Here is a 24,161-nt window from a genome sequence, read left to right as displayed (position 1 = left end):
CTCATGCTTGCACTTCCCTCCAAGTAGCTCCTCTTGGATCCCCCTGAGACTCCTCTTGTGCAGATGATCCCAGCCCTGTTAACCCTTGTACCCAGTGCCCACATTTTCGGTGGGAACTGCTTCTTCACGCTTTGTGCCTCTGTGCATGTGTGTTGGCTGCGTGTTACCTGCTAGCAAACCCCAACTGGATGATCCATGGAGGAGGAAATCAGAGTCTAGAAAGACCCAAGGTCAGAGCAGGAGACTGGATAAATCGGGCCCAAGGACCAGGCATGGATACTTCATGGTTTCCGAGGTCTGTTGAAGGTTTCGAGGGCCAGCAGGTGTGGACGTGTCTGGGGACACAGGGTACGTGACACCAGCAAGTTCCAGTTCCGATCAGCTGGAGGGAAAGGATGGAGTGAGGGTGACTGTGTTCCTGTGAATGCTATAGGTGTTTAGGTGGTGCTGGCTAAGGTATGTTTGATCCATGGGACTGGCTATGTCCACACCTCAGGTCAATATTTGCACTTTTTGAATTGGCACTCGGCCTCCCCACTGGCTTCGCCTGGGAATGGGGAGCAGCACCTTCCATCTAGTGAACCGGGAAGGAGAAATCCTTGTGTCTTAAAACCCCAAGACTTGCCTTCCCCTGGCAGCACTCAGATGAAGCCTCTGCCAAGGAAAGGGGGTGATCTGAACCCCCATTTCACTGTCCATGCTCCTGCTGACAGAGACCAAGGTGCCATTTGACCCCTTTATAGTGATGGCTCATGCACGACCTGACATTACCCTCATAGCTGAAGGCGTTCAGGGAAGCAGAGGTTCAGGGAAGCAGGAGCAGCTCCATAATCTCCTTCTGCAAAAGAAAAGTGGCAGACATGAGACAAATGTGTGTGTCTACCTGTGGGGCCTGGTCCCACCCAAATGCAGGGGCTGTCCTGGGACCTCTCTGTTGCATCCTTCACTCTGCATTTCCATGCACCGTGGAGACCCTGGCTTCAGCACTTCCTTTCGTGCTTTCTTGGGGTGACTGATTTCAAATAAACATGATTCCATGGTTTGTGGTTGCTCCTTGTGCCTAGAAAACCTCCATGATGGTCCCAAGTTCCTCTGTCTCTGCTCCCAGCCTGCAACGATGTCACTCGCGGAGCCGGGTGCGTGCTGGCCTTCATGGTCCTACCGGCCTCTGGAGCTGGGGGCAGTGCCAGGGGCAGCTGGACCACAGGGCACAGGTGCCCCAGGACACTTTGCCAATCCAGCATCGACTATGCACAAGTGACATGGGGACATCTGGCCTCACACCCCCGCAAGAGCCCTGGCTACAACTACCCTCCCTGTCCTCTTTGTCTGAGGGTCTGGAGGAGTCCCATGGAGGTCATTGCCACCAAAGAGCCCCATGTTAGATAATCTCTGGCATCGCTGGGCTCAGCATTGCAGGAGATGACACCGCCAGGCTGGGCTCTGTCCCTGCGTGGCTCTGCCTGCGCAGCCGTGCCTGACACCCATCAATAATGCACGGAAACGCGATCGCCCCTCATAACCTCATCGCCTGCCCTGGCCCAAACGCCAGCTCCGGCTCTGCTCATACCGAGCTGCCCATGGACGCTGAGGAGGTGAGTGTTCACAGAGGCACGGTGCAGGCTGGTGCGGGGCAGGGGGGCTGTCCTCTGCCTTCGGGGTGCTCTGATGCTGCCCAGGCCCGAGGCGCTCGTCCAGGTGGGGCAGGACCCATTCCACTTCCACTGTGTGTCCCTCCAGGCCAAGTGGGACATGCACGTACGAGCAGATGTTGGACTGCAGCAGGGACCAGGTAGGGCCAGGGCGTGGGACCCTGCCACAAACCCTCCCCAGGGAACTAGGTTTGAGTGCTGCCACCCTGGGGACAGCAGCAACTGTGGTGGCACTGGGAGCAGTGGTTGTACTGGTGGCACTGGCCTGGGGGCGGTGGTGGGGAGAGGGCATCCTGCACCATGCAGCAGTGTCGTGTGCCATGGGCACAGCGGGAGGGCTCGGGGCGACGGGAGAGGGGAACCCTCTTGGGCCTGGCTGCGTGGGGTAGCTAGGGGGCCTGATGGGGGTGTCCTCCTCCCCACGTCACCGTGTTTGGTGTTACAGGCCCAGGGGAGAGCCAGGCCACCAGCGAAGACCCCAAGCAGCTTCTCTTTGTGGAGACGGGGGTCCAGGTGAGAGCAGCAGGGACAAAAGCGCTCAGGGGATGAAGGTTCCTGAGGGATGAGATGGGAGCAGGGGTCCCCATCCCAACCGCCTGCCAGAGCAGGAGCCCCAGCAGAGGCCTGTCGCACTCGGGATGCCAGTGGGTGCTGAAGGGTTTGGTTGATCTGCTGTATGCCTCCCTGGGGCGCTTTGTAGTGGGGGGTTCCTGAGGGACATCAGGAGAAGAAGGGGGTCTCTGCCAGGCTCCAGGCCTGTGCCCGGCCCTCTGGACCCTGCCCACATCCAAGTCCCTCCTGTAGCCTGTGCTGGTCACCCTGGGGTGAGGGAGAACTGACCCTTAACGTGCTCATTCCTTCATGCAAGGAGAGCGGCTTGACCATCGATGGCGTCTTTCACCTGGATGCAGGACAGGTACTGTGGGCCCTGGGTCCTCTTTCTGCACACCAACGCCCATGTCCCTCCCCAGCTGGGTGCTGCAGGGCCATCTGGTCCCAAGCAAGGGCCAGGGGCTCTGCCGCTCACCTGACTCCTCTCCAGACGGATCCGGTGCCACTGCCATCTTCTCAGGGGTTGCGGGCAGTGCTTGGCACTTGGGGCTTAGTCCTCCGTGTGGCTCTGCTGCTGTTTTTTACCATCTCCTGTCTCCTCTTGGGTGCTGAGATGTGGCTACCATCTCTGCCACACCATCTGCTCCATGTTACCTGTGCCACGTCATCTGTGCCATGGTATCTGTGACACGCCATCTGTACCATGCCATGGGTGCCCTGCTGTCTGTGCCATGCTGTGCCATGTCTCCTGTGCCATGTTATCTGTGCTGTGCCATCCATGCCACACCATCTATGCTGTGCCCGTGCCATTTATGCTGTACCATCTGCGTCAGGCCATGCCAGTTGGGCCATGCCCTTCCTGCTATGCCATCTATGTCTCTCCTTCCAGGAGAAGGTTTTGGAGCTGGCAAGACCCCAGTTGGCCCTGGTGCCCCTTGGCTATAGCATGTCCCTGCTGCTGTGGGATCCCCATGGTCCTGGGACGCAGCTGCCACTCCAGGACATTGTCTGGCAGGTAAAGGCAGAGCTGTGGGGATGTGCCAGTGTGTCCAACATGCCCTGCTGGGCTCCAGGCTCCCATGCTGGCTGGGGGTGCCAGGCTCATCCAACTGGCACCAAGACCCAGCCGCACGTGCCAGGGCCACATAGCTCCCAGTGTGGCTGGCTTGTCCTCAGGTGCTCGACAGCATTTTCCAAGAGCTGGAGTCTGCGGAGGGCGACACGCAGCGCCTGCAAACTGTCAGCCTGGTCCAGGTATGGCAGGAGCCGGGCTGGCCGGGCAGAGAGCCCCAGTCCCCCGCTGCCACCAGCTGGCCCCTGCTCTGCTCTGTGGCTGGTACAGCACTAGTACCCAAGCCCAGAGGCTGGAGACATCACAATTTTGGGTTTCCTTACCTCCTCGGAGGACGCTGTAGGTGAGGGAGGCCGGGGCTGCCCGGGGGGTGTCTCCCACCTTCCGCAGGGGCTGTCACCTGCCCTGTTCCAGCAGCACAGTGGGAACGGGGAGCCCTCTAATGCCAACTTTCCCACCATGTGGTTGGACTTCTGCTGGCGCTGACCCCTCTTGGTGGCCTGGAAGACCCTCCCACCTGTGCCCAGCTGGCACCAAGGTGATGCCAACTTCCCCTGCCAGGCCAGGCCAGGCCCTTGTTTTTGGCTCTGAGAAGCAGCCAGGACCTGCCAGGCTCTGCCTGCACTTGCATGTCCCAGGGCAGTGACTGTCCCCATTCCTGGTCTTGGAAATACTGGAGATGCTCCAAGACGTATCCCCTCCCAGCTGTCACGGCTGCATGGGCATGAGCAAACGGGGGCTCCAGTGACCACAGCTCTGTGCCCAGTGTTGTCCGTTGCAGGTCTGTGCGCGGGGAGGAGCACGAGACCTGCTCCATCCCGGCGGCCAAGCCCTGCAGGTGATGGATGTGGCACCCCTGGGCCTGTAGGTACCCAATGCTCCCTGCGTCTGCACGTGGGCGCTGCCAGACAGCAATGGGGATGAGACTGGGCACAGCGTGCAGCGCCCAGCCAGGGGAAGCGTGGGGTGACCCTTGGGCACAGGTGAACGTGGTCCCTCTTGCTCGCTCGCTCGAGGCTCTCTCTGCTTCCAGGATGGTGGAGGAGGTGACAGAAATCGCCGTGCCCGACGCCCAAGCCGCCATGCGCGTCTATGCATGGGGCCTGGGTGGTAGGCAGCAGCCTGTGGCAGAGGAGTGCTCGGCTGCGCCAGGGTGAGGGCCTGGCTGGTGCAGGCAGGGGCGCCGCGGGGGGCTCTGCGGCTCGGCGGGGTGGTGCACAGGGCTCTGCCTCACCTGCCTGCCCTCCCCAGGCCCGGCAGCCTCTTCACGCTCACGCTGGAGCGGGAGCTGCAGGGAGGCGGGCGCCAGCGCTCGGCTCTCAGGATCCTGGCAGTGCCCGGGGGCCCTGAGCTGTAAGTGCAGGAGCCGTGACTGCCACGGCCTCGGGGCTGCACATGGTCCTGTGCCAGGGACTCCCATGGAGCTGGGCGGGAGGTGGAGGACGGGATTTGGGACCTGGAGGAGAGACTGTTTGGGCTTCAGAAGGGCAGGAGGGAGCTGGCACTGCAAGGGTGTCCCACACTGCCCGCTCTGCAGGCTCCCTCTTGGGGTGCTGGCAACGGAACTCCCGCCGGCCAGTGCCGGCTCCCTGCCCTGGATCATCGAGCGGCTGCTGGAGGGGAACAGCCTCACGTTCCTGCTGCTGTGCATGACGCTGCCAGGTACCCGGGAAGGGCCCGAGTGCCTCAGGAGGGCCTGCCCTGGGCCTCCTGGCACCTGGACTCTGCTCTCGGGCTGCCTGGGGATGCCTGTGGTGACCAACAGGCCAGGCCTTGGGATTTCCTGGTGCCCACGGATACTGTGGCCCCCACCCAGGCATCCAGGACTGGCTTCTCTTGCAGGCACTTCAGGAGAAGAGATCCTGGCAGCCCTGGCACTGGCCGAGTGGGTGAAGGGGCTGGCCAAGACGGTCTCACCCACCCACTGGGACCCGGCGCGGGAGGCTGCAGCACGGCGGGCAGAGATCCGAGGGCTGCGAGCTGAGCTCCTGGCTGGAGCCGGCCGCCTGGAGCAGGAAAGAGCTGTGGCCCAGCTGCAGAGAGCCCTGCGGGAGCTGCGGGTAGGGAGATGCCCTGGGCACCACGTGCCTCAGCTAGGACCGAGGGTAGCACCGTCGGCCCACGTGGATGAGCTCCTGGCTGTTTCCTGGTGTCACAACCCTTGTCTGGCATCGTGGGCATGTGAGGGAGCCAGGGGTGACCTGCCTGGTGGAGGGTGCAGTGGGGTGGGATGTGCCCATGCATCTGTGCTGTGCCTGGAGGTCTCTCCAGCACCCTTTTTCCAGGTGCTGAAGAGCCAGAGGTGGGAGAAGAAACAGATGGCAACTCAGGCATTCAAGCCAAACCAGATGCATCAGTTTGGTGCTGAGGTGGGCACAGAACAAGTTATCCTCTGTGGGAACAACCTGGGCACAGGAGAAACCCTCCAACTTGGTGACATTCCCATAATGATCCCTCCTACTCCCACAGGACCTAGTCCCTGCAGGGAAACGAGCACCAGGCAAACACGCGGGGACCCAAGAGCCCCTGGATGGAGCCAGGCAGCAGCAGGGAGGTACAGAGTATGGGGACAGAGGTGTGCCACTGTGCCCTGGTGGCTGGGGCACGGGCAAGGGGCTGGGAGAGAGGCTCACGGCTTTCCTTAGCCTGGTTCTCCAGCTCCCCATGTCCCTCTTCCCAACAAGAAGCCAGTGCTGCCAAGAGCTGCTGCGGAGGGAACAGCCAGGTCCCTGGGATCGCCGGACAGGGCCTGCCAGAAGCACCTTCACAGGGCGAAGCACCGTGGCCACCAAGCGAGGTCCCTGCCTGGGGCTGGGCGAGGGGCTGCTGCCCTGGCAGCCTTGTCGCAAGCCTTGGCCTGAACCCTCACTGCTCTCTGCCAGGCCCGGAGCCTGTGGCAGCCGTGCCTGCCCCTCGAGGTCCAGTTCTCCCTGGCCAAGGTCCGGAGGCAGCGCCTGCAGGCCCAGCGCCGCCTGCTGCTCCAGCAGGAGCTCGAGGACGAGGCAGCGACCAGCCACGAGGTGAGCAGGAAGGTGGGCACAGTGGAGGCCTGAGCAGAACTGGGGAGAGACTGGAGCTGAACTAAACCCTTAGCATAGAATCATTAGGTTGGAAAAGACCTTTGAGACTGAGTCCAACCATAAGCCCTTCAACACCATCCTGCCAAACCATGTCCCTAAGTGCCTCATCTACATGCTTCTTGAACACTGTCAGGGATGGGGACTCTACTACTTCCCTGGGCAGCCTGTCCCAATGCTTGACTGCTCTTTCCGTGTAGAATTTTTTCTTAATATCTAACCAGAATCTCCCCTAGCCCAACTTGAGGCCATTTCCTCTTGTCCTCTCGATAGTTACTCTGGAGAGGAGATCACCCCCCGCCGCCTCACTACACCCTCCTTTCAGGTAGTTGCAGAGAGCGACAAGGTCTCCCCTGAGCATCCCTCTCTCCACACTAAATAGCCCCAGCTCCTGCAGCCGTCCCTCATAAGTTCTGTGCTCCAGCCTCTTCCCCAGCTCAGTTGCCCTGCTTTGGACATGCTCTAGCACCTCAATGTCCTTCTCGCAGTGAGGGGCCCAAAACTGAACACAAGATTCAAGGGGCGGCCTCAGCAGCGCCAAGTACAGGGCGATGATCACTCCCCTGCTCCTGCTGGCTACACCGTTCCTGATACCAGCCAGGAGGCCCTTGGCTCTCTTGGCCAGCTCCCTCGCCTGCCCGGAACCACTCTCCTGCAGCAAGGCAGCAGGCCAGAGCCTCAAGCAGCTCTGTCCTTGTCCTCGTCTCTGTCCTGCAGTGGGACACGGCTCGCCGGCAGCGGGAGGTGGCCGTGTTGGGCCAGAGCCTGGAGGCAGCACGGAGAGAGCACGAGGCGGACGAGCAGGACCTGGAAGCCCTGCTGCACAGCCACCAGCAGGAGAGGCAGGCCTGGAGGCAGCACGCACTGCGGGTGGGCCTGGGCCACGTGTCCACGCTGCCAACACGACCCTGCTTGCAGGGCACAGGGGCAGCTCTGGGGCCGCCATAGGCAGCCCTGGTTGTCCCCCCAGGTGCTTCAGGCCCAGCAGCGCTCAGCAGAGGAACGCACAGAGGCCCTGGATCGCCGGTACCAGATGCTGCTGCAGGAGGTGCTCCAGGACACCGCGGAGCTCTCCACACAGAACCAGCAGCTGCAGGCAGCCGGGTCACGCAGCTCGGCCACCACTGCCACGCAGACACCCTGAGCCAAGAGCCCGGGGCGGTGGGCACAGCCACTCCACAGGGAGGCGGCGACATCCCCAGGTCCCTGCCACCTGGGCCTGCACCCCACGACCTGCCAGCCCTGAAGCCAAGCGGAGGGAAGGCCCTGGTGGGAACAGCCTCCCATGGCACGTCCTCCAACCCAACCTGCTCTGGCTCCGGAGAAGGCAGGAGTCCTGCGGGGGTGTCGGGACGGGGCTCTTCCACGCATGAGGGTTTTTCATCCCTCTCCCCCAGCCTGGGACAGCCCTGCCCTGCGGTGGGGCAGGCGGCTGCAGGAGCTCAGGCTCCACCTGCAGCCCAGACCTCGAAGGCAGCCAAGGTATCGAGACAGGTGCCCGCAGGCCCCGCGCTGATGCAGATGAGCAAAGCAGGGGGAGCTGGACAGGCACCAAGGAACCTTTCACTGCCCTGGGGGTGCTGCCATGTGGAATAAAGTGGGTGCCCTTCCCCCACAGCTGCACCACTGGCCCCTTGAATGGCCACAGCGAAGGGCTCTGCCAAGCAAAGCAGATGCTGTCCTGCAAGGAGCACAAACACACTGTGCTGTTTAATAGCAACTTTAATAACCCCAGCAAAGCCAGCACCAACCCCTGCCTGCCAGGAACTTGCCAGCAGCAGAGTCCGTGCAAATCCAGGTGCCATCTCCCCTGTGGGGAGTGGACAAAATGGTCCCCGTGTCCTCACACTGCCCCTCTGCTCAACATCGAGCAAGGTGGCAGGCAGCCTCATGGCACCCAGGAAGGGCAAAATGGCCCCCAGGGACTGGAGGCTTTGGCCGGGACCTGGAGAGAGGCACGGGCTGGAAACGTGTTGGGAGGAGGTGGGGGAAGAGACCTCAGGTTAGGGCATGAGACTCTCCAGAGAGCAACACGCAGCCCCGTGTAGAGGATTCCTACCTCTAAAAGCCTAGCGGGAGAAAAGCCTCTTCCTCGCATGCCTGGGTGCTCAGAGGCGGCACAGACCAGCGCAGGGCACCTCGTACGTGAGGAGCACAGTGCCAGGCTCCTCTGGAGAGGAGCCCACAGTGTCACAGGAATCACAAGGGCCCCAGAGCAATGTGGGGTGCAGAGCTTGTTAAACGTGCATGGCGCCGCGTGGCACGGGGCAGAGCACGCTCTTCGGTGAGCAGCAGACGGGCAGGAGCAGCTGGTTGATGCCACATGCCGGGATCTGTTCCGGAGGCTGGGCCCCCCGCAGTGGCACAGGAACCCCAGGACACGGAGCCGTCCCTGCTTCCAAAGGCACTTGGAGCCCGGCTTGGGGTAGGCCAGGCTGGAGCGCGTGCCAGGCTGGGGTCACTGTGACACAGCCTGGGGTCACTGCTGCTTTGCACACACAGTGCACAGCTAACACAGGGGCAGAGAGGTCTGGGCCCATCTTTTATAGGCTGAAGCACCCCTTCAAGAAGGACCTGATCCTGCAAAGAGCAGGGCACAAGAGGAAAGTGCCAAGCCATTTTTGGCTCCAGTCCCTTGGAAATAGGGACAGGGCACTCGCCTTCAGCACTCCTCCTGGCATGCTTGCTCATCTTACATGCACTGCCCAAAACCCTCACATGCCTCTGCTCCAGCTCAGCAATAAGTCTTACTCGGCCATCCTGCCTTACCAGATGCACATACAGAGGCAGGGAGGCTGACGGGCTGAGCCAGCCCCCGGATGGCCATGACACCCCTAAATAACAACTAAAGGCTGCCCTGGTACTGCATGAAGGGCAGGAGGCAGCAGCTACGTGACCCCATAGTACAAGTGAACAGCAAGGGCGATACTTGCAACAGCAATGAAGAAGAAGAGGGTGAGCTGCAGGTCAAAGAGGGTGACGGAGAGGAGGGCGTTGACCAAGATGGAGCAGGAGATCACAAAGAGCCTGGTGATGTTACTGCTGTGCTTCATGACCACAGACATGATCAAGCCATTCAAAGCCTGGCTGACCACGATGACCAGCACCCAGGAGGAGAAGCCTTCCAGGAAACTTGCCTCTGTGCTGCTCCAGAAGTGGCCAGTCACATTGAGCAGGACCCCAAAGAAGTAAAGGAAGAGGTTCTGGAGGCTGAGAGGTAGAGCCTGGGCTTTCAGGATAGCTTCTGTGTAGACAGCAGACAGGCCTGATATGAAGCAGTACACAGAGATGAGCAGCAGACCCACTGGCGTGACATGCAGCTGCATCTTGGAGGGGCTGCCGGGATCGTGGGGGTCCTGCAGGCCTCCACAGCTGTAGCTCACCCCAGCAGCTGTCAGCAGGAGGAGAGCCAGCCACTTGCGCAGGCAGAGTCTTTGGCGCAGGAAGAAGCTGTAGAGGAGAGCGGTGCTGACGATCTTTAAGTTACTCAAGACCTGGTAAGTGCTGGGATCCATGAAGAGCTGCATGTGAACCACCAGGTTGTTGTTTGCGGCATAGAGCAGGGCAGAGAGGGCAAAGGGGAAAACATGGTACCACGACACCGTGACTCCCAGCAGCTTTCGGTCCCGGATCAGCATGATCAGAAGGGAGAACACCAGCTTCGTCAGCTCGATAAGAACCACAACAGACGAGGAGCTGAAGGGGATCTTCCCATCCACCTTGCACAGGGTTAACAGGGGAGCGTGAGAGCCATACACGGCTACAGACAGGACCAGCATCAGTGCCCACAGCCCCCTGTGAAGCACCCAGCTTGCAGGCCTGAGCAGAAAGCCAGCAGCATCACCAGAGAGCAGTCCCATTTTCGGGTGGCCACCAGCAAGGGCAAGCAGCTACCTACAAGGGCAGGGAGGCCAGACACACTCGCACTCTGCAACATTCAAGAAAAGATTGGATACCATTAATTTAATGAGTTATTTCAAGACACATTACTCATTACACTTCTGCTGCAGGGGACAGGATCAGTTTTGTTCTTCATTCAGGAGAGGGCCCTGCCCCTCAAGAAGCGCCCCCAGGCCTGTTCCTCAGGCACAGCAGGTGGCAGGGCACATGGGGTGACAGGTCACCAACAGCTTTTCCCTCATTTGGGGAGACGGATGAGGGGAAAAAGCATCTGGGAAGCACTTGGCTGCCAACACTTCCAAGTTATGAAGTGCTATCATAGCCATCACCTCTCCCGTGATACTCTAGTAAACACCCCAACATCAGACCTGCTGATGTCCCATCAGTACCTCATAGAAAGCATTTTTCTAATGGAAAATCCCAGTGCATGTGTCAGCTGTCCCCAGAAGCCTAAGCACCTCCTGGGGTCACCTCGGCCACGGGGCACCTCGCTTAGTCCCGGCCTTTCTTCAGCGAGCTGAGGTAGTCGCGGATCGTCTTCTCCACATCAGGCACAGCGTAGTTCTGCGCCGCATAAATGCCTGCGCAGGTGCCCACGGCGAAGCCCAGCACGGCCGAGAAGCGGAGCTTGGCCACCACGTAGCCGGCCAGGAAGCCCTTAAGGAAGGGGGAGGCGAGCAGAGAGCCGTCCTGCGCCGGGAGAGCAGCCCTGAGCGCCCGCCTCGCGGCGGGACGGAGCCGAGCTGCGCCCCGGGGACCCAGGGGCCGGACCGGGGCGGCGGGGCCGCGCTCACCTGCGCTACGCCCGCGCGCACCTCGCCCTCCACGCGCCGCTGCAGACTCTCCAGCTGCTCCTTGAGGCAGGCCAGGTCCTTGAGCGGTGCCGCCGAGCCCTGCGCCAGACACACGCGCTGCAAGCGGCGACCCCACGGCGGCCCCGCGCCCGCGGCCCCACGCGCCCCGCTCACCTTGTCGTCCGCCATCTTCCCGCCGCCGCGCGCTCACAGCCCGCCCGGCGCCATCTCGAGGCGGGCGCAGGGAGCGCGGCCGGGCATCCCCCCTTCCCCTCCCTGCCGAGGTACCGCCCGCCCCCTGCCCTGGTACCGCCCCGGTACCGCCCGCCCCGGGCGGGCGGTTGCTCCCCCGCTACCCCCTCCCCCCGCGGTACCGCCGCAGAGTCCCGGATCCAGCGCGGGCCAGGCCGCTGTGCGGGGAGGCCTCGGGGTCGGGCGGCTGTTGGAAGGGGGCCGCGTTCGGCCCCGGCGCCGACGGGGCGCACGAGCGGGTCTGGGCAACGGGCAGGGTCTGGGGACACGGCAGCGCTGCGGGAATGTCCCCCCACGCCAGCAGCTCCCCCGGCTGCCACGAGGGGTGTCCCCTTGCCGGCTGCCGAAGCAGCAGGATGACGTCCCCCGGCCGTGTCGGGCCCTCGCAGAGCCACCGTGGCCCTGTCCTGGGGACTCTGCCCTGGTGCTGGGCTGCAGGGACGGAGTAGCCCTGCGTTCCTGCCCCTCTGCGCCACTTTCCGCTCTGGCAAACTCGGCCTCGGGCTTGCGGGTTTGGGGATCCCCGTTGGCCCCTGGGGGCTGCATCACCTGCAGCCCCATAGCCTCCCTTGGTGCGGGGCTGGGGAAGGAGCTCAGAGAACGGAGAAGGAAGGAGCTCAGAGAACGGAGAAGGAGGCAAAGGAGACGAGGAAAGAGGTGGAGACAGGGAGCCGCCTGTGCTTCCTGGCCTGCTGCAGGAAGAGAAGCCCCCTCATGGCGCCGGGCCCCTTCTCCCTGCCCGCTCCGCGGGCCCCTTCTCCCTGCCCGCTCCGCGGGGACGGTGCTGTCACAAGGAGCAGGAACTTCCGCAGCAGCCTGGGATCGGCTCCGCAGTGAGGGACGGAGATACCGGAGCAGATAGGCCCAGCCCTGGGGTCTCTGTCTTCCCTGCCCTCTTAACCAGTGGACCTTAAGAGTACATATACAGGCACCCGGCTTATAGACCCCCAGTCCTTTCCTAAGCCTTGTACTTTATGCCTCTACCTGCAGTCTCCCGAGGATGCTGTGGTCGCACTGCGGGCAGGGGAATGTGCTCCTAGCCACGGGGCAACCAGTCCGTGTGAGCAGATACTGCCAGTGGGGAGGGAGATATAGCTCCCTGAGGCTGGAGAGAGGAAGAGGCCATGCTGAGAGAGAAGGATTGCGAATGTCTCCCCCAAACTGATGAGGTTTGGAGTCTGGCCATGGGGTTGAACCGCCAAGACGGGGGCTGCCGCGGGGCTGCCGGGTCCCGCGTGGCCGCTCATGCAGGGAGGCGGCAGCTGTGGCTTGTGTGACTTGGAGCCGTCCCAGGAATGCGGAGGCTGCTGTGTGCACACAGCGACTACAGGGTTACGCAAGTGCCTCCCGAGCGGAGAGTCCCTTGATGCTGCAGGCACCCTCCGGCCGGGCCGCTGCAGGTGGCAGCTGGGCTCGGGCCCGGGGTGGGTGCCCAGGTGGCGGCAGGGTGAATGTGAGCGACCCGCGCAAGCCCCCGCGTTGCGGGACTGCTTGTCTGCTGCTGGTGATACCCGCTCCAGTCTATTAATAGATACAGCTTAATGACTGAAAGGCATTTTAATAAATTTTAGCTCTGCCTCGATCTTCCTGAAGGTAAACAGTGATTTATACTACTTGGGCAGCAGACCCACATCCCCCCGAAGGAGAGCTTGGGAAGGGGGCGGGTGGGGACCCCTGTCACCCAGCTGTGGCAGTGCCTGGAGCCCAGCAGAGGATACGGGGAGAGCTGTGGGTGCCCACGCAGGTGCAGCCCCTGTAACCAGTAGCTGCTCTCTGGCAACACGTTTGCTCAGTGCCAGCAGCAGGAACGAGAGGCAGAACCTTTCCCATCCTTATTAAACCCTTTCCCCCTGCCTTTTTTTTCCAGGAACATGATACCTGTGTTTGTGCAGATGATGCTGTGGGTTCTTTCCTCACCAACCAAAGTGGATTAAAAGCTAGTGCTGCTTTTCCTGAGGATAGAAGGCATCTCCCCCGTATCCACATCTGCCCTGATTCCTCAGATCATCCTTCTTGCCCTGAACAGCTTCACGCTCCCCCAGACTTGGGGCAGTGCCTAGGTACAACAGGAGTAGCAGCTTGGTTGGCTCTCTCTTTTACTGGAGACAAAATCATAGAATCATAGAATCATAGAATGCTTAGGGTTGGAAGGGACCTCTAGAGATCATCTAGTCCAACCCCACTGCATACGCAGGGACACCTAAAGCACGTGGCACAGGACTGCATCCAAGCGGGTTTTGAAGATCTCCAGAGAAGGAGACTCCACAACCTCTCTGGGCAGCCTGTTCCAGTGCTCTGTCACCCTCACTGTTAAGAAATTTTTCCTTAAGTTCCTATGGAATTTTTGATGTTTCAGTTTCCGGCCATTTCCTCTAGTCCTATCAGTGGCCACCACTGAAAAGAGACCATGACCGTCCTCTGCACTCCCTCCCTTGAGGTATTTATATACACTGATTAGATCCCCTCTCAGCCTTCTCTTCTCCAGGCTGAACAGGCCCAGCTCCCTCAGCCTCTCCTCATAGGGCAGATGTTCCAGGCCCCTGATCATCCTTGTAGCCCTGCGCTGGACTCTCTCCAGCAGCTCCACATCCCTCTTGTACTGTGGAGCCCAGAACTGGACACAGTACTCCAGATGCGGCCTCACCAGGGCTGAGTAGAGGGGCAGGATCACCTCCCTCGACCTGCTGGAGACGCTCTTCTTAATGCAGCCCAGGATCCCATTGGCCTTTTTGGCCACGAGGGCACACTGCTGCCTCATGGTCAACTTGTCATCCACCATGACACCCAGGTCTTTCTCCGCAGAGCTGCTCTCCACAAGCTCGGTCCCCAGCCTGTACTGGTGTCTGGGGTTATTCCTCCCCAGGTGCAGGACCTTGCACTTGGCCTTGTTGAATTGCATGAGGTTTTTCACCGCCCAGTTGTCCAGTCTGTCCAGGTCCCTCTGGATGGCAGCACAGCCCTCTAGGGTATCGGCTACTCCTCCCAGTTTGGTATCATCAGCAAACTTGCTGAGGGAGCACTCTGTGCCTTCATCCAGGTCATTGATGAATAAATTGAACAGGACTGGACCAAGGACTGACCCCTGGGGGACCCCACTAGCCACAGGCCTCCAACTAGACTCTGCACCGCTGATCACCACTCTCTGGGCCCTGCCATCCAGCCAGTTCCTAATCCATCTCACTGTGCACTCATCTATCCCACACTTCCGGAGCTTGCCCAGGAGGATGTTGTGAGGGACGGTGTCAAAAGCCTTGGTGAAGTCGAGATAGACGACATCCACCGCTCTCCCCTCGTCTATCCAGCCGGTTAGAAATCGGTGAGGAAAGAGGTGAGGAAAGAACGAAAATGAGCCAGGCTAGAGCTGGCAGGGGATCCTGCACAAACTGCTGTGGCTTTTCTTCCTGGAGCTTGGGACTGAGCTCTGCCAGGGACACAAGGGACTGGGCCACACAAGGACTGAGGCATTTTGCTCCACTTAGCTCTTTTGGGGGCACAGTGGGAGGCTCAATCGGCTGTTTCTGAGAAAGAGAGTCACAGGCGGGACAGTTCTTGGGCACTGCCAGAAGTAGGGTCTCCAGTAGCTCCAAAGACGGCGTGTGGGAGTGTGATTCCTGTGTCTGATAGAGTTTCTAGAGCAGAAGCTATTTTTTTTACCCACCCAAGGAACATGAGTAGACAGGGTCTCTTATGACAGTGCTTTACAGCCTTGTAAATAAAATGTGAGTAAAGAAGTAGCAGAAGTTTTAGTTTCCCTGCCTTCATAGAAAAGAGAGAAAGAACAAGGCGGGACAAGAAAAGCAAATGTAATGGGGAAGGAGAGAAGGAATCCTAGGAGAACACTTCCTTCCTCCCCAATGGCCTGTGGAAATAAGAGATGCAGAGGGCAGACAGCAGTAGGGACACGGAGATGGCTCTCAGCTGCCTCCTCGTAACCGCAGCCGCCCTGTCTGCTTCCCTTCTGCAGTGTTTTATCCATGGGCCAATGATGCAAAATCTGGTTACTGCTCCTTGCACGGGCCTGTCTGGAAAATGAGCTCACTTACCCTTTGCAGCTCTCCTTGCCAGTTCACAAGATGGTCCTAAACAGCTGGTCGAAGGATGGGCAAGAGATACGAGGTATCAGTTACCCACCAGCATCACGTACAAGGGCAGAGTGTGGTTTTCTGTCTGCCTGATTTGCCCATTTGAGGGTCCTCACTGAAATGCTTTGTCCATTTTTGCATAGAGAAAGAGCTGTACTCCACATTCTGGTCCTTTCAGCTCCATGCCATTTGGGAATTAAAGCCCTGTTTTTTTTAAGTAGAAAAATCACAGGATGCAAAATTTAACCATAGGCAGGAGATGGCCCTTGGGGAACGCATTGTCCTCCCTGATCGCTTCCAATAAACCCACTTTTATAGCAGAGTTTGACTCCACAAAGGTAAAAAAAGAAGCTGCGCGCGAGGGACCTTGGAGCACTGCTTGGAGCTCCAGAAGCGCCAGCAGCACAGCCGGCTCCGGGAAGTGGGATGAGGCCGAAAGCAGCACGTGAGGGCAGCAGAGCACTGCACGAACGCAGCCCCGCCACTGCGCCCAGCACCTTCACCTGCCCGCCCAGGTAAAGCAGCAGCCTGAGTTCACAAACTCCCCAGTTTGATACTTAAAAAGCAAATAAAAATCAGGAAGTTCCTGCCCAAATGCTCCAATACCCAAGTGAGGACAAGGTGGGCGGGTGCACTAGCAAGTGTGGGGAAACTTGGGGCCACTTGGAGATGGTTTTACAGTGAGTCAGGTTTTGGGGTCTTCCAGAAGATCTGTTATTAATGCCAACATTTGTTTCCAAGCCACTGCGTAACATCTTCAAAGCTTTGAAAGTCGCTCTGGCTCTTCTGTTAGAAGGAAATGTTAAAGCCAAGACATCTACTTGGCACAGACTTCAAGGCACAGCAGGCAGAAGTTACTAAGAGTGAAGGCAGAAATGGGAACTGCTACCCATTTTTCGTGATCCGTTCGCTAACAATCAGAGTCCTTTTAGTGGCCTTTGCAAGGACAAGGTCCCGTGGGCAAGAGGGAGAAAGACCAGCATCAGGATCAGTTCAATTTGTAAACAAATGACAGTATAGCCAAGAGCAAGGAATGCTGCAACATTGTCCCTCACTCCCCTTTTAGACCGTGGGTCTTTCTTATGCTGCTCAAAATGAGCTGTGAGTCCAGCCGAGGTCCAGTTCCCACCATGAACTGAATTCACTTACATGCTTCAAAATTAAGCTCTTCCAATTTTAAGCAGAGCCTTGATATATCCATAGCTTGGGGCCAGAGAACTGTGCAACATTCTGGGGACAAACAGGGTCACTCTAGAAATCCGGAGATGAAAAGGGTCAATTCCCCAAGCTGAGTTATAGCGCTCACCCCAAAAGGCTTTAAGCGGTGCCGGATAACTGGGGATTGATATGTGGACGTGTTCAAAAGCTGTGACAGAGGAGAGCTCAGCCCGGGCCAAGAGAAGCCACCAGATGAAGGGAACTGTTTTGCGTGACGGCAGCATTTTGTTGTGCGGCACAAGTCGTCCCTGTGAACTTCTCTGGCCTTCCAGCTCTGGAGTTTGAGCAATGCCAACCTGGCCAAGCTGCCAATGTCCTTTGCAGCCCTGCAAGAGATGGGCTGTGGTTTCCCGGAAGAGCTGGGATTTCCAGCTCCCAACAGTGTGATCCCACAGGGAATGCCCCTGGGCAGGGGGTTACAGGACATAGCAGAATATTGGTCTCTCAGGTCCTTTCTCTTTAATACACATCTTCCTTCAGAGATGAAAGTCCCCGTGAGGTGTCCCAGGGCTGCTTTGGGCCTGCTGCAAAGCCACCCTGCTGGGCAGGACAAGGGACATGGTGGGGGGTGGCTCAAAGCAGCTGCAGGGGAAAGTGGTGCCGAGGATGGGTTGTGCAGGGGCCCATTCAGCAGCTCTGCACAAACACGTCCCTGCTGCAGTGCTCGGTCTCAGCTCTCGGGACCTGGGAGCTGGCGGTTGGCAGCCCGGAGCTGACCTGAGCTCAGCTTCTGGGCGCTGGCCTGACTGCGGCCACGTTCCCGAGCTCAGCCCGAGCACTGTGCAACTATCAGCCTTTTCCCGCGGGATTTGCTCCATGCTGTGAGGTGTTTGAGGAGCGCCCAGCTCTGTGTCCACTGGCAGCTCCTGCGCTTTCCCTGCCCCATGCAGTACCGCGCGCTCGGCACATCCCGGTGGCCTCAGCAAGGACACTGGAACCGCCACAGGCCCTGAGGTGCCAGCTCTTTGCAGCAGCCTTCACTGTGCCAGCCCCTCCTTTTGCAGCCCTTTCCTTTGCCCCTTGTGTCTTCCGCACAGACACGGCACCCGGAGATTATGCTGCGGATTAAGGTTTTACTGAATCCTGAAACAGGCTCCGATTCCCAGGCCTGGCGGCACTAATGTGCGGCCAAACCTCCCCCGTGTGCTTGCCAGGCCGCGGCAGCGAGAGGCACTTCCCGCCGCCTGCTCTCCCCGGGCACGAGGGAGGGGACCCAGGTTTTCGCCCGGGCTTGTTTGCTGAGCGGCAGCTGCTGGGGAAGAGCAGCTCTTCCTGGGAAGGAGAGTGGGGAGCGAAGGAAGGAGCTGGGGCTGGTTCACAGGTGGCTTCCTGGAGAGACAAGGAAGCTGCTGCTGATGGAGTTACCTGGGTGCAGGGGCCTCCGGGCCATCTCCAGCACCCTGAGCCTCTTCAGAGCATCCCCCTGCATGGCAGCTCCTGAGGAGCCTTCCCTGCTTCCCGAGGCTTCTCCCGGCGAGGCTCCCTGCAGGCTCGTGGCCTGAGTGCCCAGAGGGGCCCTGCCTGGCTGGGCTTCTCGAGGGCCCCCGTCCTCTGGCACCAGGTGGATTGAGCTGTGGGGAGGAATCTGTCCAGCCCCTCGGAGGGTCAGGCCAACAGCGCTAGAGGAAACCACAAAGCAGGGCCGGGGCGCCCGGCACATGACCGAGGGCTGTGGGAATGCTTCCAGAGGGCACGGCAGTGGCGAGGGCGGCTGCCGCAGGCAGCGCTCAGCGCAGAGCTGCCGCGAGCTGCACATGCCGCGAGATCCTCCCGCTGCAGCGCTGCCGCGCGGTGCCTTCCCCAGCCCAACTGGCGCGTGGGCGGGGGGGCGGCTGCTGCCGCTCAGCCGGGAGTTGCTGGGGATGGAGGCATACGAGCGCGTGGGGGTGGCATTGGCCTGTGGGGGCAGTGCGCCCCACACTTGCAATAGCACAACATCCCCCAGGGGAAAATGTCTGACCCGCTACCGGTCAAAGCAAATTAAAAAGGCCCGGGTGAATTTATACACATGAGAAATACGTAACATAAAGGGCAAATAAAATGGGAAGCAGGTCACAGGACTGTGGTTGGAGTCGGCAAACTTGGTCCCGGGGAGGTCGTGGTAGTCACAGCTCTCGCGAGACGACGGGGAAGGCGGCCATGCGCGTCCACTGCTGCAAAGGGCTGAGGCCGGGAGAAGGAGGAGCGAAGGCTTGAGGCTGTGGAGAGGGGCTCAGGGGCAGTCACTTTGCAGAGGCTGTGGCAGGTCTGACCCGCTGATCTGGAGGCTGAGGTCGGTGGAGCAGGAGGAGCCGGGACACACTGCATACTCCTCCCGACACTGCTGCTGCAGGTGCCGCAGGATCTCTTGGGACAAGAAGTGGGTTTCAGCTTCGCCCGACCCTGCAGCAGGAGACAAAACCCTGTGTGACCACTGTGGCCTAGGGATGGCTCTGTGCGGGGAGCACAAGCTCTGCAGGGTTCCTCAACACTGGCACAATTGCCTGCGAAGCCGAAATACAGGGCTTGCCTTCCTGCTCCCCACGCCAGAGAAAGGAAAATAAGCATGAAACGCCAGAACAGGGGTAAAATGCAAGCGTCGTGTGCTGAATTCCCAGCAGTGCTTGTTGTGATGGGAACCACCTCGCTACTGCGTGGAAAAGCTTCTCTCTATCAGGGAGTGCACGGAATTTGCTTTGAAAAACAATGAGCTTCATTTGCGTGAGAATCCCGGGGGCTGTTTTCAAGCCCTGGCAGAGCTGGGGAGGTGAGAAAGGAAAGAAGGGAGCGAAGCCCCAAGGCACCATGTGCACATCCTGCCCGCTGCCAAGAAGGGCTTTCCCGTGGCAGCCGTTTCTCCTGGGAGATGCAGTGCTTCCGGGAGGCAGCCCTTCCGCGGAGGCTCTGCTGCTGGGTTTAGCTGCTGCTGGGTTTAGTGCTTGGCAGGCATCCCTGCCGCCCCAGCGGTGTCGCCTGCCACTCTCGGGTGCCCCTGGGGAATTCGGAAGGGGCCAGCCCTGTCTGCATCCTCCTTGCTGTGAGGACACCACCAGCGAAACATCCTCATGTGCCGGGGGGATCGTTCCCTCCTCTGCCGTGGCAGGCCTCGCCATGCCCGGGGAGCCGGGATATCGGGCAAGCGCTGCCCGTCTCCTGCACATTTCCCCTCCTTTGCTCCAATCCGAGGTCACTTTAGAGACCCAAAAGCACCGGCGCAGTGCTGGGTGCCCCTGCCCTCCTGCCCTGCTCGCTCACCCTCGTACGCAATGAGGCGGTAGGTGCCCGCACACTCCTTGGCCCCTTGCAGGATCTCCTCCAAGGTCCTGTAGAAAAGCTTGGCCTGCTCCACGCGGTCCTCCCGGCTGAAGCCTGCAGCCTCGTCCTGGGACATGGCGTAGAGAGACTGCAGTGGGGTGGCAAACTCCACCGCACATGTCCTGAGCTGCAGGGGTGCAAGAGGAAGGCACTGGAGGGGAGGGGCTGAGCCCTGGGCAAAGCCCAGCCCTGGGCAAAGCCCCTGGGGCAGCCCTGGACCAGCCTCTTCCGGCTGGTCCAGCCGAGGGGGGCAGATTTTCCCCGTGGAGTTTGGGTCCTTGTGGACACCTCCCTTTTTGGGCTCATTTCTGATCACACCTTCTGGGTAGCTCTTTTGCTAGAGAGGGGGATGCTTGAGCATCCCACGGAGAGCAAAAAAACAAGATAGATGCAAAGCCAGAAGGAGGTTAGCCCAAAGAATAAAGAAAGAAAAAAGGGGGAGATTTGTTAAAGCCATAAAAATTCCTCAGAAAATCAGTGTCGATACATCAGAGGCCGAAGCTTGCTGAGGAGTTAAGAGGGCTGACGGATGATCAAGGAGCACATAGACCTTTCCCAAAGGGAAAAGAGAAGGGACAACCGTGCTTTGTCATTGCAAACAGGTCCCAGGGTGGGAGCTGGGCTATGTGGCCTCTTCACAAGTGAGCAGGTAGCCAAAGGAGGTGGCTGATTTTACCAACAACACAGTGGGTCAAGTGGCTGGAGTGGGTTACAGCTCTGGGCTTCAGAGCTGCTGCAGCTTGCTCGGTACCAAGGGGGCCAGCAGGGACTGTCAGGTTGAATATGGTATGAGTGCCTGCACTGTAATGGGAAAAATCCAGTGGATGCTTCCAGGAACAGGGAAGCCTTCCCTGGAGAAGAGATTTTCTGCCATTTTCCTGACTGAAGACAATTCCTGGAAAGGTTAAATGACCCCAGCCCCGCTGTAAAGGCTGCAGAGGCAGGAGGAAGCAGGGAGGATGGCAGGCATGGACGGGAGCTCCCCATCTTATGGAAGACTGCTGGGAGCTGTGACCATCTAACGGGAGAGGGGTCACTGTCCTGCCCAATGGCCACTGCTCCCCTGATGCTTCCCTCCACGTACCTTGTCTTTATCCCTGATTACGTAGAGGCTGTGCTTGTAGACCCTTCTTTTCGTACCAGCTCGAGTCAGAGTTGTTTCTGGGAGGTCCATCAGGTACTGGATGTTGCTGTCAGCTTTCTCCAGGTCGTCACAGATGCTGCAGCTCAGAGGGACCAGGATGTGGAGCTTCCAGGTCTCCCTGTGTGCCAGCACGTTGGGGTTGGCTCTGCTGAATTTCTCCATTGACTCTTTCAGGCCTGGTGGAAGAGGGCATTGGGAAGAGGTGCTGAGGTGAGAACAGCTCTAGTTTGCTCCCCATTTCCCTGATAACACTGTAAAAGTGGGAGAATTGTTATTAGGAGCTATTTCTATCTGGAGGAGAGGGAATGCAGGGAAATAGCTACGTACGTGGCAGAACTATTTTTAGGTACCCAACATAATAAGACCAGGCGAGCCCATGAGCGACGTTCTGCTTGGACCGCTCAGACATCTCGGATATTTCCACAGCTGAGGGCTTCTGTGGAGGGAAGAAAAGAGACGCTGGCGGTGAGGGTGGCTGCTTTGGCTCTTCCACAACAGCTGGCTTCCCTACGAGGGCTAGAGAGACGCTGCCATCTCCAGAATGCTCCGGAGGAGGCACCCAAGTGTCTACTGGGTTGCTCCTGTAGGAGGGAGGGCACGGTGACCTTTCCAGGGCCATTGATGGCTGTTACCAGCACCGCGTGCTGGTGTCACAGGAACACGGTGTTCAGAACCCACAGGCGCCCAACAGCCTCTCCCTCCCTGCAGCACCAGGGTGCTCTCTTTCCCCCTCTGGCTCTACCAGGATCAAGCAGAGCCTTCCCCGAGAGACCGCAGCTGGGCTGAGGGCACGAGCCCGGCTCTGCCGCGTGCCTGGTGCTTAATTAACCCTATGGAGACCATGCGAGCTGCGCTCTCCCCTCTGAGCGCTCGCTCAATTGACAGGTTTAAAAACACCCATGTTTTCAGCTCAGCCGAGCTCTGTGCGTGCAGGGGCTGCTGCCAGTGCCCCGGGGCATCTGTGCTCGTTTGACCTCTGCGTGAGCGCAGGCAGCCTCTCTCCAGGCCGCGTGGCCATGCGGGGCTGAGGCGACAGGCTCCTGAGTGCTGAGTTCATCCCAAGGTCTCTGCAGCAGCGTGGCCCGAACTGGCTGGCAGGGAGCTGCTCCAGGCACACGGGATGTGCACGGCCCTCTGCCCTGTGGCATTGCCCACGCGCCCCGTCCCGCGCCTGGGCAGCGGGGCCGGGCTGCCCATCTTGGGGCCTTACATGGAGCCCGAGGGCGAGGAAGAGGAGCTGGCAGAAGCAGGAGAGGATGAGGTGGAGGCCGAGTGAGCATCTGTCTCCGTCGAGGAGGGCCGCATAGGCCGAGCCGCTGACGAGCAGCAGGGTCACATGCCAGCGCAGGTGCAGGCAGGCGCCCAGGGCCCTCCAGAAGCTGCCGCGGTGCCTGCGTGGGAGAGGGCCGTGGGTCCCACACAAGCTCCCACCTCGCTGCCTGCGCCGCTCACCTCTGCGAGCGCTGGGGAGCCCCAGAGCAGGCGGCTGCTGCTTGGAGCACCCCGGGGTGCCCTCAGCTTGGACGGGTTGGGGGTCTGAAAGAGGATGTGACACTGCCCTGGATAGCAACAAACTCATCACCTCCCAGATCCCTGCACCCTCCGGGGCCTTGAAGCTGAGAGACACCTGGGAGCTGAGATCTATTTCCTGGGCGTTACAGGCAAGCTGGGGACTGTGGTCTAGAAGGGATGGAGAGGCTCATAGACTGCTGGAGGGACTGGGAGGGCAGGAGAGGAGGAGGAGGAGCTGTGAGATGGGTGAGGCTGAAGGAAGCAGCCTGAGCTGCTGCAGGGTGGCGGCATGAAAGGACAGGTAGGGACAGCGCAGGAGTGGCTCTCTGCAGGGCACCACGCAGGCTGCGGTGGGCCATGCTCTGCAGATGCAGCCCCGCTCTGTGCTGGCTCACCTGGTCTCCAGGTGGAAAATCTCCTCCGCCAAGTAGCAGGCGCCCTTGAGCAATGCCCCGATCTGGAGGGTCACGAAGTAGGAGGTGAGGACACGCGCGGTGTGCGCCAGGGGCTCCTCGGCCAGGCAGAGCGCCGCAGCGCACAGGGCCAGGAGGAGGCCCGCAGCCCGCTGCGCCCGCCCTGCCCTGGCCTTGGGGATGAGTGAGGCAGCAGTGGCGCTCAGCGTCCCTGACTCCGAGGCCATCTGCAGCAGAGAGGGGGTGTCAGCTGTGCCCGTTGTGCTCCGGGCCCCCCAGCAGCACCCTGGTGAGCAGGTGCAACCCAAAGAGGGATAAACTCCCACCAGCAGCACTAACCCCCCCCTGCTTTGCTGGCATCAGCAGAGACAGCACCCGAGCTGCCCAGAGCTAATGTCGACCCCTACCTGGTGCCTGCCGCACGCCCAAGCGGGCCAGCAAGCCAGATCCTGGCTGGCCACCCCACTCCCAAAGCATCCACAACCGCTCGCCTGCTCGGTACCTGCAGGGCTGCCACTCCCAGTGCCGCACTCGCCTGAGCAATTAAAGCCGCGACAGCAGACGCTGCCGTTAACGAGCTCTGCGTCCCGGCCTGGCCAAATGCAGCCTCTGGTTCTTGGTGGAGGCCCAGGGCCGCTGCACTGCCGAGCTCCCAGACACCTAGGTGGGAGTTGCAGGAGTCTCAGCAATCAAGTGCCTGACAAAATGAAAATGAAAATGGAAGGAGCTGCCCACAGCTGCAGGCAGCGCGGGAGTGCTGCAGCCCTCCCACGTCAGGCACTCACAAGCTCTGTGTGCCCACAGGCAATCCAGGCGCTGGGCAGGGCAGAGGGACTTAACCAGGTTTCAACATCCAGGATGTTTACCCCCGCTGAATGTCTTAGCAGGGCAGTGAGCTCATCATGAGGAAAAGCAGGTTGGAATGGAAAAGGAAAGCAGAAACCCTGGCTCTGTTCAGCGCACAGGCTCCCAGGGGTGAGCTGGAGCTGGGCAGAAGCAGATTCCTCCTGGCAAAGAGCTGGGAAGGAGGGTGACGCGCGGCAGCCTGGACCTGCACACGGGGACGAGCAGCAGCACAGCAGGGAATGGCTGTGGCCCGGCCGGGGTTGCTGCCCACCGGCCTCGCTGCCAGCTCTGCTACTGTCCCTTGGAGGGATGTCGCCTGGGTGGGCAGCGGTACGTGTTGGCACCTGGGGTTC

At 60.1% G+C, this 24,161-nt stretch overlaps 4 protein-coding genes across 5 annotated transcripts; 1 reads left to right on the top strand and 3 right to left on the bottom strand.

Annotated features, from left to right (window-relative positions):
* The first annotated feature begins 1,493 nt into the window (after positions 1-1,493).
* LOC148595089 (uncharacterized) lies at positions 1,494-7,497 on the top strand. Its single transcript, XM_088522700.1, is given in 14 exon segments — positions 1,494-1,595; positions 1,741-1,792; positions 2,098-2,165; positions 2,521-2,568; positions 3,094-3,219; positions 3,381-3,458; positions 4,260-4,428; positions 4,431-4,629; positions 4,814-4,938; positions 5,119-5,336; positions 5,562-5,645; positions 6,159-6,296; positions 7,071-7,223; positions 7,324-7,497. Coding segments are annotated over 14 exon segments (1,734 nt in total).
* Positions 7,498-9,209: 1,712 nt separating this feature from the next.
* SLC35A4 (solute carrier family 35 member A4) lies at positions 9,210-10,318 on the bottom strand. Its single transcript, XM_088522527.1, has one exon. The coding sequence runs from the start codon at positions 10,211-10,213 to the stop codon at positions 9,242-9,244; it is 972 nt and encodes a 323-aa protein (XP_088378653.1). The 5' UTR covers positions 10,214-10,318; the 3' UTR covers positions 9,210-9,241.
* Positions 10,319-10,738: 420 nt separating this feature from the next.
* Positions 10,739-11,251, bottom strand: LOC148595088 (SLC35A4 upstream open reading frame protein). 2 transcript variants are annotated; one of them, XM_088522525.1, is made up of 3 exons: positions 11,222-11,251; positions 11,048-11,146; positions 10,739-10,943 (listed from the first exon to the last, which is right to left on the bottom strand). In XM_088522525.1, the coding sequence occupies exons 1-3, from the start codon at positions 11,234-11,236 to the stop codon at positions 10,746-10,748; spliced, it is 312 nt and encodes a 103-aa protein (XP_088378651.1). In that variant the 5' UTR covers positions 11,237-11,251; the 3' UTR covers positions 10,739-10,745. The 2 variants fall into 2 exon arrangements, with proteins under 2 accessions (XP_088378651.1, XP_088378652.1); XM_088522526.1 differs by having other exon boundaries at positions 11,048-11,107; positions 11,222-11,241.
* A 7,560-nt stretch (positions 11,252-18,811) lies between these two features.
* STING1 (stimulator of interferon response cGAMP interactor 1) lies at positions 18,812-23,189 on the bottom strand. The gene is made up of 6 exons (XM_010220262.2): positions 22,945-23,189; positions 22,248-22,428; positions 21,365-21,473; positions 20,978-21,213; positions 19,834-20,020; positions 18,812-18,981 (listed from the first exon to the last, which is right to left on the bottom strand). Exons 1-6 carry the CDS (start codon positions 23,187-23,189, stop codon positions 18,812-18,814), a joined length of 1,128 nt encoding a protein of 375 aa, XP_010218564.2.
* Between the last annotated feature and the right edge of the window lie 972 nt (positions 23,190-24,161).

This window comes from Tinamus guttatus, unplaced genomic scaffold (genome assembly GCF_059628265.1).
Source record: "Tinamus guttatus ecotype Peru unplaced genomic scaffold, ASM5962826v1 Tinamus_guttatus_pri_ptg000155l, whole genome shotgun sequence".
Lineage (NCBI taxonomy): Eukaryota > Metazoa > Chordata > Aves > Tinamiformes > Tinamidae > Tinamus > Tinamus guttatus.
The sequence above is the reverse complement of the archived record's forward strand: the minus strand, read 5'-3'. Positions and strand labels throughout refer to the sequence as shown.

Bases quoted from the DNA above. Each gene is read 5' to 3' on its own strand.
- LOC148595088 (XM_088522525.1), bottom strand. The intron at 10,944-11,047 runs GTGAGCGCGGCC...CTCCCGGCGCAG, and splicing joins TGCGCGCGGGCGTAGCGCAG to GACGGCTCTCTGCTCGCCTC.
- STING1 (XM_010220262.2), bottom strand. From the start codon at position 23,189: ATGGCCTCGGAGTCAGGGACGCTGAGCGCCACTGCTGCCTCACTCATC. The intron at 22,429-22,944 runs GTGAGCCAGCAC...TCTCCCACGCAG, and splicing joins ATTTTCCACCTGGAGACCAG to GCACCGCGGCAGCTTCTGGA. The intron at 21,474-22,247 runs GTAAGGCCCCAA...TTCCCTCCACAG, and splicing joins TCCTCGCCCTCGGGCTCCAT to AAGCCCTCAGCTGTGGAAAT.
- SLC35A4 (XM_088522527.1), bottom strand. From the start codon at position 10,213: ATGGGACTGCTCTCTGGTGATGCTGCTGGCTTTCTGCTCAGGCCTGCA.